The following is a 13,683-nucleotide window of genomic DNA, read 5'->3' as shown; positions in this document are numbered from 1 at the left end:
CACCGGAGATATACTCGTTTTGAGATATTTTGTGTACCTTCTGCAATCTATGGCAAAATACCTAGTCACTAGTTACATGCAATTATCTGCAGAAAGAGAGAGAAAGAGAGAGAGAGAGAGAGAGATAAAATCAGTACTCCACTCCACAAATAAAAATCTCAAAGAATAACAAGAAGCTCCCAGATTTTGGTACATAGAATTAACACAGGAAGACAAGCTGCCTCCCACCAGATAGAAAACAATGACCCTAAATCCTCGGCCCTCCACTAACAACCCTATGCAAAACTGGGTGAGATATTGAAGCGTTCTGAGTTCCAGTTGCCTAAAGAAAAAAGGGAAATCACACTGACAATCAGAGGCTGGATGTCAAGTGCAACGATCCGCTCTTTCATTCCCTTCTGCATTTTCAGTGCCTATCACAAAGCAGGACCTGGCCCTTAGAAGGCAGTTAGAATATATGCAAATAATCTTTTGAGGATGAAGTCCCTTCATGTTCTGGGAGACAAGGATCCTCCTCTAGGATTTAGCAATACCAGCTAATCCTTGAACAACGCAGGGGTTGGAGGGCCAACCCTCCACGCAGTGGAAAATCTGCACATAACTTTGACTCTCTGAAAATTTTAATGACTAACAGCTTATTCTTGACTGGGAGCCTTACCGATAATTTGAACAGTTGATTAACACGTTTAGTATGTATTATATGTATTATAGACTGTATTCTTACAATGATGTAAGCTAGAAAAATGTTATTAAATGTTATTAAGAAAAGCATAAGGAAGAGAAAATAATTTATAGTTCTGTAAAAAATCTGCATAAGTGGACCCGTGCAATTCAAAACCATGCCGTTCTAGGGTCAAATGTACATAATTTGGGGCTTCAGTTTTCCCTCTTCAATAAGATGGTTTGGAAAAGGTGGGAGACATTTTTGTTTCCAACAAACTCCTTTCCAAATTTTTTATTTTAAATAGTGACACAGTTATCATATGGTAAAATTCAAAAGGATTCCCGCTTTTCAGAGAGTGTTTATCCAGCCTTTTCTATTTAGCTGATGAAGTAATGGTGATATGTGTCCTGCCCATGTCTGTTTCTTTTTAAGAGATGGGGATTACTTCAGAAAAGGAGAAACCAGGAAGCTTTACAACTGAAAGCTGGAAGAAGAGTGGAGTCAATGTCCAGTTCTTATGTTGACTCACAATGACCCTAGTCTGTCCTTCCACATTTCTGGATCTCCATTCATCCATCAGCAAGACATCAGCAATACTGTCTGCCCATATCAACTTCCCTGAACCATTATAAGCATTAATGATCTAATATACTCAAAGGTACTTTGAGTCCTTTGGAGGAAGGATGTCATATAAATTAGAAGCATTATAATTAATGTAATTTAAGAAAATGGCTGGCCATAACAAAGAGAATTAGGTTCACACAGATCACAAATGACCTAGTCATCATGTCCTCAGGTCACTAACGATCCTTCCTAATGGAACAAAATCCAATCTTACTTATTTGAGCATATTCAGTTGTTCTGTGTTTGGGTTCATTTTTCCCCCAAGAACCTTCTAAATTCTATATCAAAATTGAACTGTGCTTTAAAAGTAATTTTGTCCTTATTGAAAAAATGTTTTATATATAAGCTAGACATAAAGCAATTCACTTTAGGGAAAAAGATTCTTCAATGTAAAAAAGGACAAGTAGATAATAAACATGAATCAACTGTTGTTTGGGTGAAGCAAATACAGTAGTACAGACGAGAAAACAGGCACTTTTTGAAATCCTACAATCTTCTATTAAGGAGAAAAAAAAGCAAAACCCTAAATAAATTCCTTAAAATAGAGGCTATTAAATAAATTATGACTTTAGAATGATAACTGGGAAAACCAAATTATGAATCAAAAGCTAAAAAGTACAGGATGTCAGGTATTGGTTTTTGTGAGCAGGTTAAAGATTAAGAAACTTCTTTGATATTAAACTCTAAACAATAAGAATCAGGGAATTCTAGGCTCTAAGGAACTTTCTAGCACATTCTCCTCTGTAAATCATGGGAGAAGCATCTTGTTTGTTCTTAAAGCCTCCTAGAAAACTTTTTTTTAAATGTTTATTTATTTTTGAGATAGAAAGAGACAGAGCATGAATGCGGGAGGGTCAGAGAGGGAGGGAGACACAGAATCCGAAGCAGGCTCCAGGCTCTGAGCTGTCAGCACAGAGTCAGACCCGGGACTCGAACTCACGGACGGCGAGATCATGCCCTGAGCCGAAGTCAGATGCTTAACCGACTGAGCCACCCAGGCACCCCGAAAACTTCTTTATTAGATATGACTCTTAAGTGGTAATAAAACTGTATCTCTATAAACATTCCAATGAGGCTCCCCTGCTCAAATCATTTCTGAAACTTTTTCATTGGGAACTGCTAGGGACTTCTTTAGAGGGCATTGTATCACACCATTGTTATGTTTTGTTTTGTTTTGTTTTTTAATTAAGGTATACTTGACATATAGCATTATATTAGCTTCAGGTATACAACATAAGGATTTGGTATTTGTATGAAACGCAAAATGATCACCTCGATGAGTCTAGCTGACATCTGTCCCCACACATAGTTGCAAATTTTTTTTTCTTGTGATGAGAACTTCTAAGTAACTTTCAAATATGTAATAGTTGTATATAACTATCCTACAGCATACAGTATTGCACAATACTGTATTCCACTGTACTATGTAGCTATACTAGAGCATACAGTATTGTTAACTACAGTTATCACTGTACATTATACAGTTATAATGTTTCACATTATATCCCCATGACTCTATTCTGTTGCCATTATGTCACACCATTATTTTTTATTGCAAATGTGTATCTCAACTTACCCACTTCACAAGCTCCAGTTCCTAATAATTTTGTACTGTTTAAAAAAAGATCAGAAACCTTAAATGTGACCACCGTGCCTAGAAATCGTTATGTGTAAGAGTTTAAACAGTAAATTGAAATCTGCCATCAATAATCTGGCTGAAGCCTGGTGTGCTGGAGTTTGTGAAAGAGGAGCCAGTGCACAGGAATGGTTCCCAGAAGGAGGGGCAGCGACACTGGGGAGGAGACGGGGTGTGCCAGATTAAAGATCAGGACAGGAGGGAGATGACAGGACACTGAGACGGAAGGGCAGGAAAAGGGCAGGCCTGGCCCCTCAGGGGTGTAGTTCAGAAGTAATCAGAATCTGAGGGGATGTCTGTGTGTGCTGGACCTGCAGTGCGTGTAAAGGAGACAGGGCCAGGTTTCTGGTGGCCACACGAGGCCAGGGTGCTCACCCTTTCCTCTGCTTCACAGGCAGAATGGGCCACAGGCCAGCAGATCACTATGGCATAAGAGACCATAAGGCCACTTTCCCTGAAGTTCTGCTCTCCCAGGGAGTAAGAGAAACCCACCAACAGGACAGGAAGAAGTCACGGCATGCTGAGTAACGTAACAGAACAGGTAACACTTGCTGACCATTCACTAACTGTACGCATTGAGTATCCATCATATAATTTAACCTCGCAGCAGCGCTTGTAGATTAGACACACTAAATATAGATACAAATACACAGATACAAACTTTTTTACAGACGAATAAATTGAAAATCACAGAATTAACAATGCTGAGAACAGGATTTAAACACAGACAGACAAAATCCAGTACTCATACTCTTTTTTTTTTTTTTTTTTTTTTTTTTTAATTTTTTTTTTTTTCAACGTTTTTTATTTATTTTTGGGACAGAGAGAGACAGACAGAGCATGAACGGGGGAGGGGCGGAGAGAGGGAGACACAGAATCGGAAACAGGCTCCAGGCTCTGGGCCATCAGCCCAGAGCCCGACGCGGGGCTCGAACTCACGGACCGCGAGATCGTGTACTCATACTCTTAACTTTACACCACACCACCTTTTTATACTTCAGCACACACACATGCAATCATATACCACATAATAGGATACATGCCAGCTGTTAATAGAAGCTATCCGTGAACTATAAGATATACTGGTGATCTTATTTTCTTCACTGTACCATTATTTACATTTGTTCACAATGAGTGTGTAAGCTGTCACGATCAGAAGAAAAGAGTTTGCGGTCGTTTTTAAGAAGCCCTCAGAGGATGAAGATTTTCTGCCACTGAAGACATTCAAAACTATGTGACACAAACTTTCAAATACAGTGGAGTATTAGGGAGAAAGCATAGTCTTACCAGAGGGAAATTTGACAATCTAGAATAAAACCACTTTTTAAGGTATGCATCATTTGTAGCAACAATTCTACTGCTAGAATTATACAAATATAACTTAAGTTATACAAATATAACTTAAGGACGTTTTCAAGGAGAGCAGGTAGGATGTTTGTCACATCAGTCCAGATAATAAAAAGAATGAAGACCAGGGCACCTGGGTGGCTCAGTCCATTGAGCACCTAACTCCTGATTTTGGCTCAGGACATGATCCCAGCGTCGTGGGACAGAGACTTGTGTTGGGCTCCTTGCTGAGTGTGGAGCCTGCTTAAGATTCACCGCCCGCCCCCGCCCCCCCGCCTGCCCCTCTCCCTAACTCACGCTCACACACTTTCTCTCTCTCTCAACTAAAAAGAAAAAAAAAAAAAAGAAAAATGAAGACATCTTAGGTGTCCAGTAACAGAGATCTGGCTAAATAAACCAGAGAGCACGCACACACACAGCAGAATGCTATGCTAATGCAGAGCACAATGTGTTAATTTTTTTTAAGTTACAGGATAATATGCACAGTTCTATTAATTTTTAAAAAGTCATTAAACAAAAAGCCCTTAAAGGGTGAATATTTGCTGCTATTGAGAATATTCAAAACAGAAATAGAAGGTGGAAAAATTTCTCTCAAATTCCATAACCAAATAGTAATTACTCTGAAGACTGGATTACAGAGGGATGTATATTTTCTACTTTGCATACATCGAACACTTGAATTTTTATACTACATGTGCGTTGTATTTATATAGAAAATATTCTTTTTTGGGAAAAAGTGTTTTAGTCATATTTATTGATGTGGAGAGTTATTTGTGATACTTTAAGATGAAAAGACACTATAAAACAGTACTAATATAAATTGCTATTTTGGTAAAAGGTATGTGTGTGTAAATACCAACAGAAAACATTCTATAAAGATTCACACTAAAATGTTAACGGTGGTTATTTCTGGCCATGGGTAATTTTGTTTTCTTCTTTCACTTATCTCTATTTTCTAAGTTATCAGGCATGAACATGTATACAATGTATTATAAGAATAAAATAAATAACCCACCCAGACTGTGAAAATTTCTCCTAAAGACCAGCTCCAAAACTCTGGGCCAATAGCAAGATCACTGGAAAAGGGACTTAGTCTCCCAATGGGATTCTTCTGAAAGAAGCAAAATCAATTTACACATCTATTATCTGTGATGTTTGTTACAGCCACACTCTGTTACAACCATGTCTAATACAATGCTCCTGCAAATATGAATAACCTTCTTAACATTTTCCTTGGGAACATTTTCATTCTTCTTCTCAGGCCTAGGGAAACTGAAGCTAAAAGCTATTACATAACCACCAAGACCAAGGAAAAGTCATAATGAAAAGTTCATGGCATCGGCATTGGCACTGTGCTAAAAGGGATTCTGATAGACTAGACCATTCTATGTAAACTTCTGGCTGAAAGAATAGGCCACCCAAGAACTCTGTCTAATTTTAATAGGAAACGAAACAACAGCAAAACCTTTCTAAATATTTCTGCACAGTATAGAAGGATCATTAACAATAGCCAACCAGTTGTTATAAATACTTTGAGGAGGAAGAGAAAGAAAAGGAAGGGAGGGGAAAGACACTGCACATACAGAACTACAGAATTTTAAAGTTTAAGCCACAAGTCCAGGCAGAAAAAAAGTCTTGCATCTTTCTGTTCATGCATTCATTCCACGATTCAACAACCACTTCTGGGAACTATGTCTTAGGCCCTATACTCAGAACTGGGTATACAAAGAGCTCCCATTAGGCACATGCTGTTGTCTAGTAAGAAAGAGATGAGTAAACAATTACAGAACAACCATGAATGTGCAACACGCATATGCCATAATCAAGAAGTACCAAAAATATCCTGAAGAGGTGAGGACAGCAGGGATGAAATCAAGTGGACAGTGAAGAACACTTAAGAATATCAAAGAGGCACAGGTTGGAAGAGCACAGGGGCAAAGCGAAGGAAGACCACACATGGCCCAATGCCTCACAAAATGTACCTTTAGGCACATCAGTGGTTCAGAATTTACTACCAATAAAAATAATAGCATTGTAACTAGCAAGTATTTTATAGTTGGCAAGTTTATTTTTAAGCCACTTCTGTGATCAGCAGGCATTTGTGCCAAGAAGGAAAAGAAAATGCTATAATGGTTGAGTGGCTAGGTTCCTAGTTCAGCTCACCAAAGGCTATTCATTGGTGACATTACCTGTAGCATATCTGACCTCACATAGTAATGGGACAATAGGATTTAACTATTACTTTAAAAAGAATTTCTTTGGGAAAGATGTATCCGTCTCTCTTTCCCACAACTCTGCAGTCCCTGGAAATAAGAAGCCACATGTCTCCCTGACCCTGGGCTGGTTCCCTTGAAGACAGCCCCACAGGTGGCAGCTGGGTAGGGAGAAGGGTGGGTGTTTTGGGAGATGGAGAACTGGGGTGTCTGATCCACCAGACTTGGGACAAGTGAAAAACAGGATTCTGGTGCCTCCCTCAGGGTGGCAGAGATGGAAATTTAAAGTTTTATTCTCCAACCCATGGCAGAGATTTCAGAGGAAAGGGGCTAACAGGGCAACAGCAGCAGCTGTCAGAATATACTGGTGTTTTTGAATTCAAGTGCTACTAAGTGGGAAAGATCTGCCCACAGAAGTAAAGATTTTCAGGCTCCAGTCAGTGGCTATTCATTTCAAGGACTGAATGAGTGCGATGAAATGCTAATGTCACAACATAATTTAGACATCCCTTGGAGTTTATGTGTCTGGCTGCATCTTCAGTATTCTTTATATTTACTTTCTTGTAAGTTACTGCTATCGAAATTGTCTACACCAAATGGTAAGAATGCTTCTCCACCTCATAACACCCTCCCACCAACCAGCTCACATACAGAGGCGGTTTTAACGTGACGTACACCCACCTTAGACCCTCAGCCTCCACATGTGTGAGTGTATGTGTTAAGGGAGGCAGTTAATCAAAAAACCACCATTTCACCCAAGATATGGTCCCTCCAGCAGGGATCCTAAGCCCCAGATTGGGAATAGAGAAAGACAGGAGGACACACTTAGAAAATGGAATCTGATGGCCTCAAGTTCAAATCCTGAGGTTATCTCCTAGTTGCTGTGATCATAATCATAGATGAGTGAACTTCAAGTCTCAGTTTCCTCATAAGTACAAAAGAAGCTAATACTAGCTTGCTCATAAGTAATAGAAGCTACTTCATCACTTATTGTGAGGACTGCATAAATGATATATGTAATTTGGGGATGAAGAACAGGTATATACACAAATAATACATGTTAGTTCAACCGTGCTCCCCATTCAAGTTCTAGTCCCCATGTGGCCATTTATTATCTCAGTGACCCTGGGTAATTCATGTGCTCTCCAACCTCAGTTTCCCCTTCTCTCAAATTAGAAGCCAGGAGCTCTGAGGGCTCTAAAAGTCCTAGAGTTCAGTCCAGTAAGGGAGGCTTGTTTTTGGTTTCTACTCTTAACACTCTTTGGTGCTCCCTCTTACAATCTTGATCATTCTTTAAATCCATGGTGCCAGTCCCTTCTGATTTTTGGATATTTTGCCTCTGGCTCTGTTGTCTTCCTCTACCTTATTTGTTGAAAGTTGTCTACAGGCCAGGACTGTGTTAAGACTAGTCCACACTTGGGGCGCCTGGGTGGCTCAGTGAGTTGAGCGTCCCACTTGGGCTCGGGTCATGATCTCACAGTTTGTGAGTTCGAGACCCCTGTTGGACTCTGTGCTGACAGCTCAGAGCCTCGAGCCTGCTTCAGATTCTGTCTCCTTCACTCTCTGCCCCTCCCTCGCTTGCATTCTGTTTCTCTTTTTCTCTTTCTCTCTCTCTCTCAAAAATAAACATTAAAAAAAAATTAAAAAAAAAAAAAAAAAAAAAAGAATGGTCCAAGCTTTATCACAGAGTGCATATGCACAACCACCATGGGGTATATTATTACTATACCCACTTTACAGAAGAGAAAAATCAAGGCTCAAGAGTTAAACAACTTATGAAAGGTAGGGAATTCAAAACTGGTTCTTCCCAGCTGCTTGTTATCTTTACATGGTATATTACATTTCCAAGTTTGACTGTACCTAGTTTGAGCTCTATCTTCTTATGACCATGTGCTGTGCTAGCTTACCTCATAAATCACTTTGTATTAATAACTGGGTGTTACACCTGCCAGGTGGCCTATGTCCAAATTAACCAGGACCCATCATCTCTGAACCAATAGGAAATTCTCAGGTCCTGCAGCTGGTAGGTCAGGGTGAGATTCAAGACTAGTAGGACTTAAATACATCTTTCAAATAACAGCATATGGTCAAACAGCTAACTCAACTTCCAAATGAAACTGCTAGAAACTACTGTGTTTTAGTTCAAGCCTAAAGTGCAAGCTTACCAGCTGCTTCAAAAGCCTACTCTTAATAGCACAGAGTGGTAACAGAAAAGGGCTCACACTTTGGGATCAGACAACCCCAGGTTGACTAGCCAAGTGAACCTGAGTGGATTTCTTAACCTCTCTGGGCTTATCTATTAAATGATGTTGGGTAAGATAACCCACCTTAGCCTCAGGTTCCCCATCTGCAAAATGGGATAACATTTACAACCTTATAGGGATGGCATGAGGACAGAAGGAATGCTTGGCCTTGTAGTACAAACAGATTAGCCCGCTGGAGAATAAGGGAAGCTGGTGGGATGATCAGATCGTTTCCAATCATTGAGGTAGTCTCGAGCAGAAAGTTTGGAAATGAATTAGAGGTTCACTGAACTTGAAGGGCCTGCCAAGATCTGTAAGGACTCATGCCAGTGAGAGTTGGATGCCTTATTCTGACAAAAGCCCTAGACTGATGTAACCCTTGCCTCCACTCTGCTAGGTCATCTGGCAGCAGTTGCTAGCAGCACTTTTTTCAGGTGAAAGGCTTCCGTTGAGCCAAGTGGTAGAGTGTAATCTCACATCATCTCTCATTCTTCAGCACCATAAGGCAGCAAGGGTAACTGAGCTATTCTGGGCCTTCCCTGTGAGATCCCAACTTTATCCATAGCCCATGGGCTCCCTTTGGCCTCATGTTCTGAAGCCTTTTCTGAGACATCTTCCTTCTGCCTCACGAGATCAGAGGCGACATGTGAAGACAAGGAACTGATCGTGCAAATGGACCTCAGCATTTTATTTCCTTATCATTTTATTTCCTTAGTTACGGCACATTTCCATTTACAGAGTACTTTCCCTTATAAAATCTCCCAGTGTTTACTTCTAATCTACTAAATAACTCCTCTGACCTCTTCTTGTTTTTACCCTTTAAATATCTGTTGATGGTCCATTCACCACATTCCCCATTCAATTATTAATGGCCCACAAAAACTTACTAGCAGCAATCATTTACTGATTAATCTGCACAACAATCCAGAAAGACAGGTAGTATTAATCCTTAGTTCTGCAGAGGGAAACCAAGGGGAAAAGAGAGGTTAACTCAGTTGCCCAAGGTCAGTGGCTAAACAAGATTATAACCAGGATCTATCCCGTCTTGTATCTCTGTAAACACTTCCCACAGAGCTATTCCCTTTCTTTCCAATCAATATGGTCAAGGCAGCTAGATCATTCCTGTGTTTCAGTTTCACAGAACAGTTTTGAACTGTCAAGATTCAACCTCAAGTAATTTTGCCTGCAAACAGTTCATAAATAAAAGTTGCTAAAATTAAGAGATAACAGTACTTGAAAGCCAATTTTACAAAAGCAAAAGATGAGTGAAAAGATCTGGATTATAGACCCAGCTCTGCCACAAGGAGACTCTGAGAGTCCCATAACTTCTCTGTATCTCTGAGTTATCTATAAAAATGAGAGTATGCTGAATGTTATTTAAGGTACCCTGCTGTTTGAGATGACGCAATAGCTACTAAAAGAGCATGAAATATAAAGCTCCAATATCCAACGTTGCCGAGATCATGGTGAAATCAGTATATCCATTCATTGCTAATGAAGTACAGAGCTACAATCCCCTTGGAAAGCAAGACATCAACATACAGCAAAAACCATGAAGAATTTCACGTCCTTTTACTTGGTAATTTAACTCCTACAGTGTTTTACCCTAAGAAATAAATCAATAGAAGCCAAAAGACATACACAAATGAAAATGCAAATTTCAGTGCCAGCAATCAGAGGAAAAATTACCAATTTCAATATTCATTTTTAGAGGGATGTCTCATTAAATAAAACCACAGAACCATATTAATGTCATGTTGCTATTTAAAAGGATGAACATGAAAATTATGCAAAGTCATTGAAAATCATGTCAATACTATTAAATGAAAATAGCCAGAAGTAAAAGAGCAGGTATGTACTCTGATGTCAACTACATAAAATGTGGATAGATGTGCAAGGTCACGGGAAAACTCAAAATAGTCATGTCAGTAGTTAGGCTTATTTTTTTGAAATATTTTAAGTGTTTTTAATGAATGTTGTTTTTCCATTAACAAATACATTTTATCATTTCATCAATTATTTAAAATTTTCTCAACCCCTGCCTTAATTTAGCTTGATGGAAAATGAATTTTAAACTTTCTGCCTAAATCTCCTGAGTAATTTTTATTGGCTGACGTATTATTCATGACATTATTCTTCCAGAGTGATTTCTGCTCTTTACTATATAATTCTTTAGTGTCTTCAGAGATTCTAAAATCTCAGAACCCCTGCCTTCTTTCCCTCACCTAAGAGGATTCTTTAAAAGATGTGTCATCTAATCTAGCTATGAATAACTCCATGATTGCCTTGCAATGCTAATATTTGGCAACTGCCTGACCCAGCAGCCCATATTTTTCCATAACCTCGACCTGCGGGTGCCCATACAGGAGCCACAAAGTTGCCATTATCCTTTTCTCGGTGTATATAGGATGGATTTCAAGTTTGGGGAGCTTTACAGCAGGACAGCTTATCTTTTCAGGAGTTTTAGGACACCCTCTAGTTCCCTTGGGAAAGTTGCTCCCAAGCAGTACTGGACCCTCCCTTCATATAAGGACTTTCACATCCTCCTTCATTTCTTAGAAATGCTCTCTTACTAGTAGGTCATCTGTACCTCTTTGCTCATAATATCTGGGAAAGATTGCAGAGCCAATGAATTAAAAATATGATTCTAGGTCTCATGTGTGCCAATGAATGCCCTCATTAAAGCAGCATGAGTGAGATGAGATGGGTTTCAAAGCTTTCCGTCCCTTTGCCCCAGAGCCGCTGAGGCCAGGCACTGAAAGGATGCACAGTAAAATTAAATATCTAAAAATTCATCTTTAATTAACAGAATTGGATTAAAGCTAGACACCACCGCATATCATACGAGAAATGGCTGAGCTGGCTTCCAAGTGCTCTAATTCAATTAGGACGCAGTGAGTGACACTCGGACGGGAAAGGTTAATTGGGGGCGCCAGAACGCAATCATTCCTTACCTAACCAGTCATTAAACTTCTTAACCTCTGAGGGCAGTCCCAGCTCGGTGAAATCGCCTGTGTGGAGAAGGATGTCCCCATAAGGCATCTGGATACCATCTGTTCTGGAGTGTGTGTCTGAGATGCAGACAAACCGCGTGTGGCCCGCTGGTTTTGGAGTGTCATATGGGATGGGGTCGACCCTAAAGTAGACATAACAGATCCCATAACAGTTAAATATATTAGAACCCTTGTAATTGTCATTGCACATACATATCGATTGTTATCCGTGAACACGCCCAGACAAACTGATGCAAAGGCAGAAGGGCCCGTTGTAACAAGGGAGACTTTGGGGTGCAAAGGAGAAAGCATCACCCATCTACAACTCCACTGAGCAAATTCAAAAAGGCTTACTTACCTGGTAGGAGAATTAAAAGGAAAGGATATCTTACATGTAGGATCAGAAATAACCCAGGAAACTGGCAGAGTGATGAATGGTGAAGTTTAGGGATATTGAACCCCAACTGGGGAAGCAAAATTATGCTATTTTCTCTCATCATGTTCCAATTGATCCCACTCCTCATTAAGAAATGGATAACTACATTTATTCCTTCTTAAACATGCATAACTTAAGCAATGAACTAATTTAGGGAGAACACTCAGCACATGCTTTGCCAACTGAGATGTGGAGAGATCTAGATAGTGCTTATATTTAATTTCCTTTCCACAACCATTCAACACCTGTATCTTCTTGTTTTTGCTAAGTGATTCACAAATCAAACCGTGGGGAGAGAAGGTGATGTCAAAATGGCAGGACTGAAAAGAAAAACATCGACTGTTGAAAGAACTTTGTCAAGCTCCTTCTTTACCACCATGAATTATCTGCAGTCCCAGTGATACCTTAGATCACTTGCAAGACTCCCAATGCCTTGGGCAAAGATTCTATTCAGTACAAATAGTAAGCCTTTTAATGGGTGTGTATAGATCTACATATACATTAATATATGTATAGTTTTAGAGACCTAAGCACTGTGAAATTACACTAGGGCATAAGAATCAAAAGGCAAAATGATCAACCCGAAGCAAAGAAAATGAAACAGAACAGTCTCATTTAATTGAGTGTAACAAAGTGTGCTAAATAAACTTGGTAAAAGAAATGCAAATCTGGCTCTTCAAGCATACAGTTTTAATTATTTAAGGGGTTTGTAGCAGAGTTAAGGATGCTTTAACTATATTAACTCTACACTGACAGCTTCCTTTAATTTCTCTGTAGGAATGTACACTTATTTTGGATTATGGGTGAAAAGAAGCAGTTATAAAGGCAAAGAGAAGGTCACAAGAGAGGCAAATATGCAATGCGGAGATTAGAGTGTGAAACATTAAATAAGGAACAATATTTCATGTCACAGCCCCGCCCATGATCGTTAACATGCAGCAGGGAACACGCTGAAAGCTCAACACAAGATTCCCTATATGTGTTGCCTCTACAGGCTTTGTTTAATTTTTCTTTCTTTTTTCCCCTTTTTTAAAAGAAATGATCTGGTTTAACAATGGCAATTTTAGTGAGGAGAATAAAGACATCAATACACAACCTGGACAGTCTTGGTGGCGTTTCTTTAATGAGTAAATCTTTTAACGTAATTTTCTCTTTGTCACAGAAGAAGGAAAAGAAGGAAGAAAAAAAGAGCAAGAAGAGAGAAGGGGGTGGGGGATTGTGAACTGGTTAATGCAGCGGGTCTAATTGGAAACCCAAAAAGAAAGTTTAACTTCTGCAAAAAATTAATGAATTTTTCCTGTAAAGGTTAGAAATTAATAATGCTATTACCATGGAGAATATTCACTAATCCACTGAGATCTCATGAGTAACCTGGAAACCCTTCTGATGATATGCAGTGTTGACTTTTTTTTATATATATAAAAACGTTTGGTGTCTTCCCTTCCATTACACAGACTCTATTACACTCAGTCTGAGCAGTTCCAGTCTCATCAATATCTCCTGTCTTCTACAAGTAGTTTCCCTGGA

General features: G+C 39.4%; 1 protein-coding gene across 9 annotated transcripts in view; it reads right to left on the bottom strand.

Moving 5' to 3' along the window:
* The window catches only part of MPPED2 (metallophosphoesterase domain containing 2), a 176,610-nt gene that overhangs the window by 115,595 nt on the left and 47,332 nt on the right, over positions 1-13,683 (bottom strand). For all 9 annotated transcript variants that reach the window (XR_009602302.3, XM_060606269.3, XM_078433343.2 and 6 more), the window contains exon 3: positions 11,682-11,863. Coding sequence is in view for 8 of the 9 variants with exons in the window: in XM_060606269.3 (XP_060462252.1) it covers positions 11,682-11,863 (182 nt within the window). In the remaining variant the exon portion in view is untranslated. The remainder of the gene's footprint in view (positions 1-11,681; positions 11,864-13,683) is intronic.

Source organism: Panthera onca, chromosome D1 (assembly GCF_046562875.1).
Source record: "Panthera onca isolate mPanOnc1 chromosome D1, mPanOnc1 haplotype 2, whole genome shotgun sequence".
Lineage (NCBI taxonomy): Eukaryota > Metazoa > Chordata > Mammalia > Carnivora > Felidae > Panthera > Panthera onca.
The sequence above is the reverse complement of the archived record's forward strand: the minus strand, read 5'-3'. Positions and strand labels throughout refer to the sequence as shown.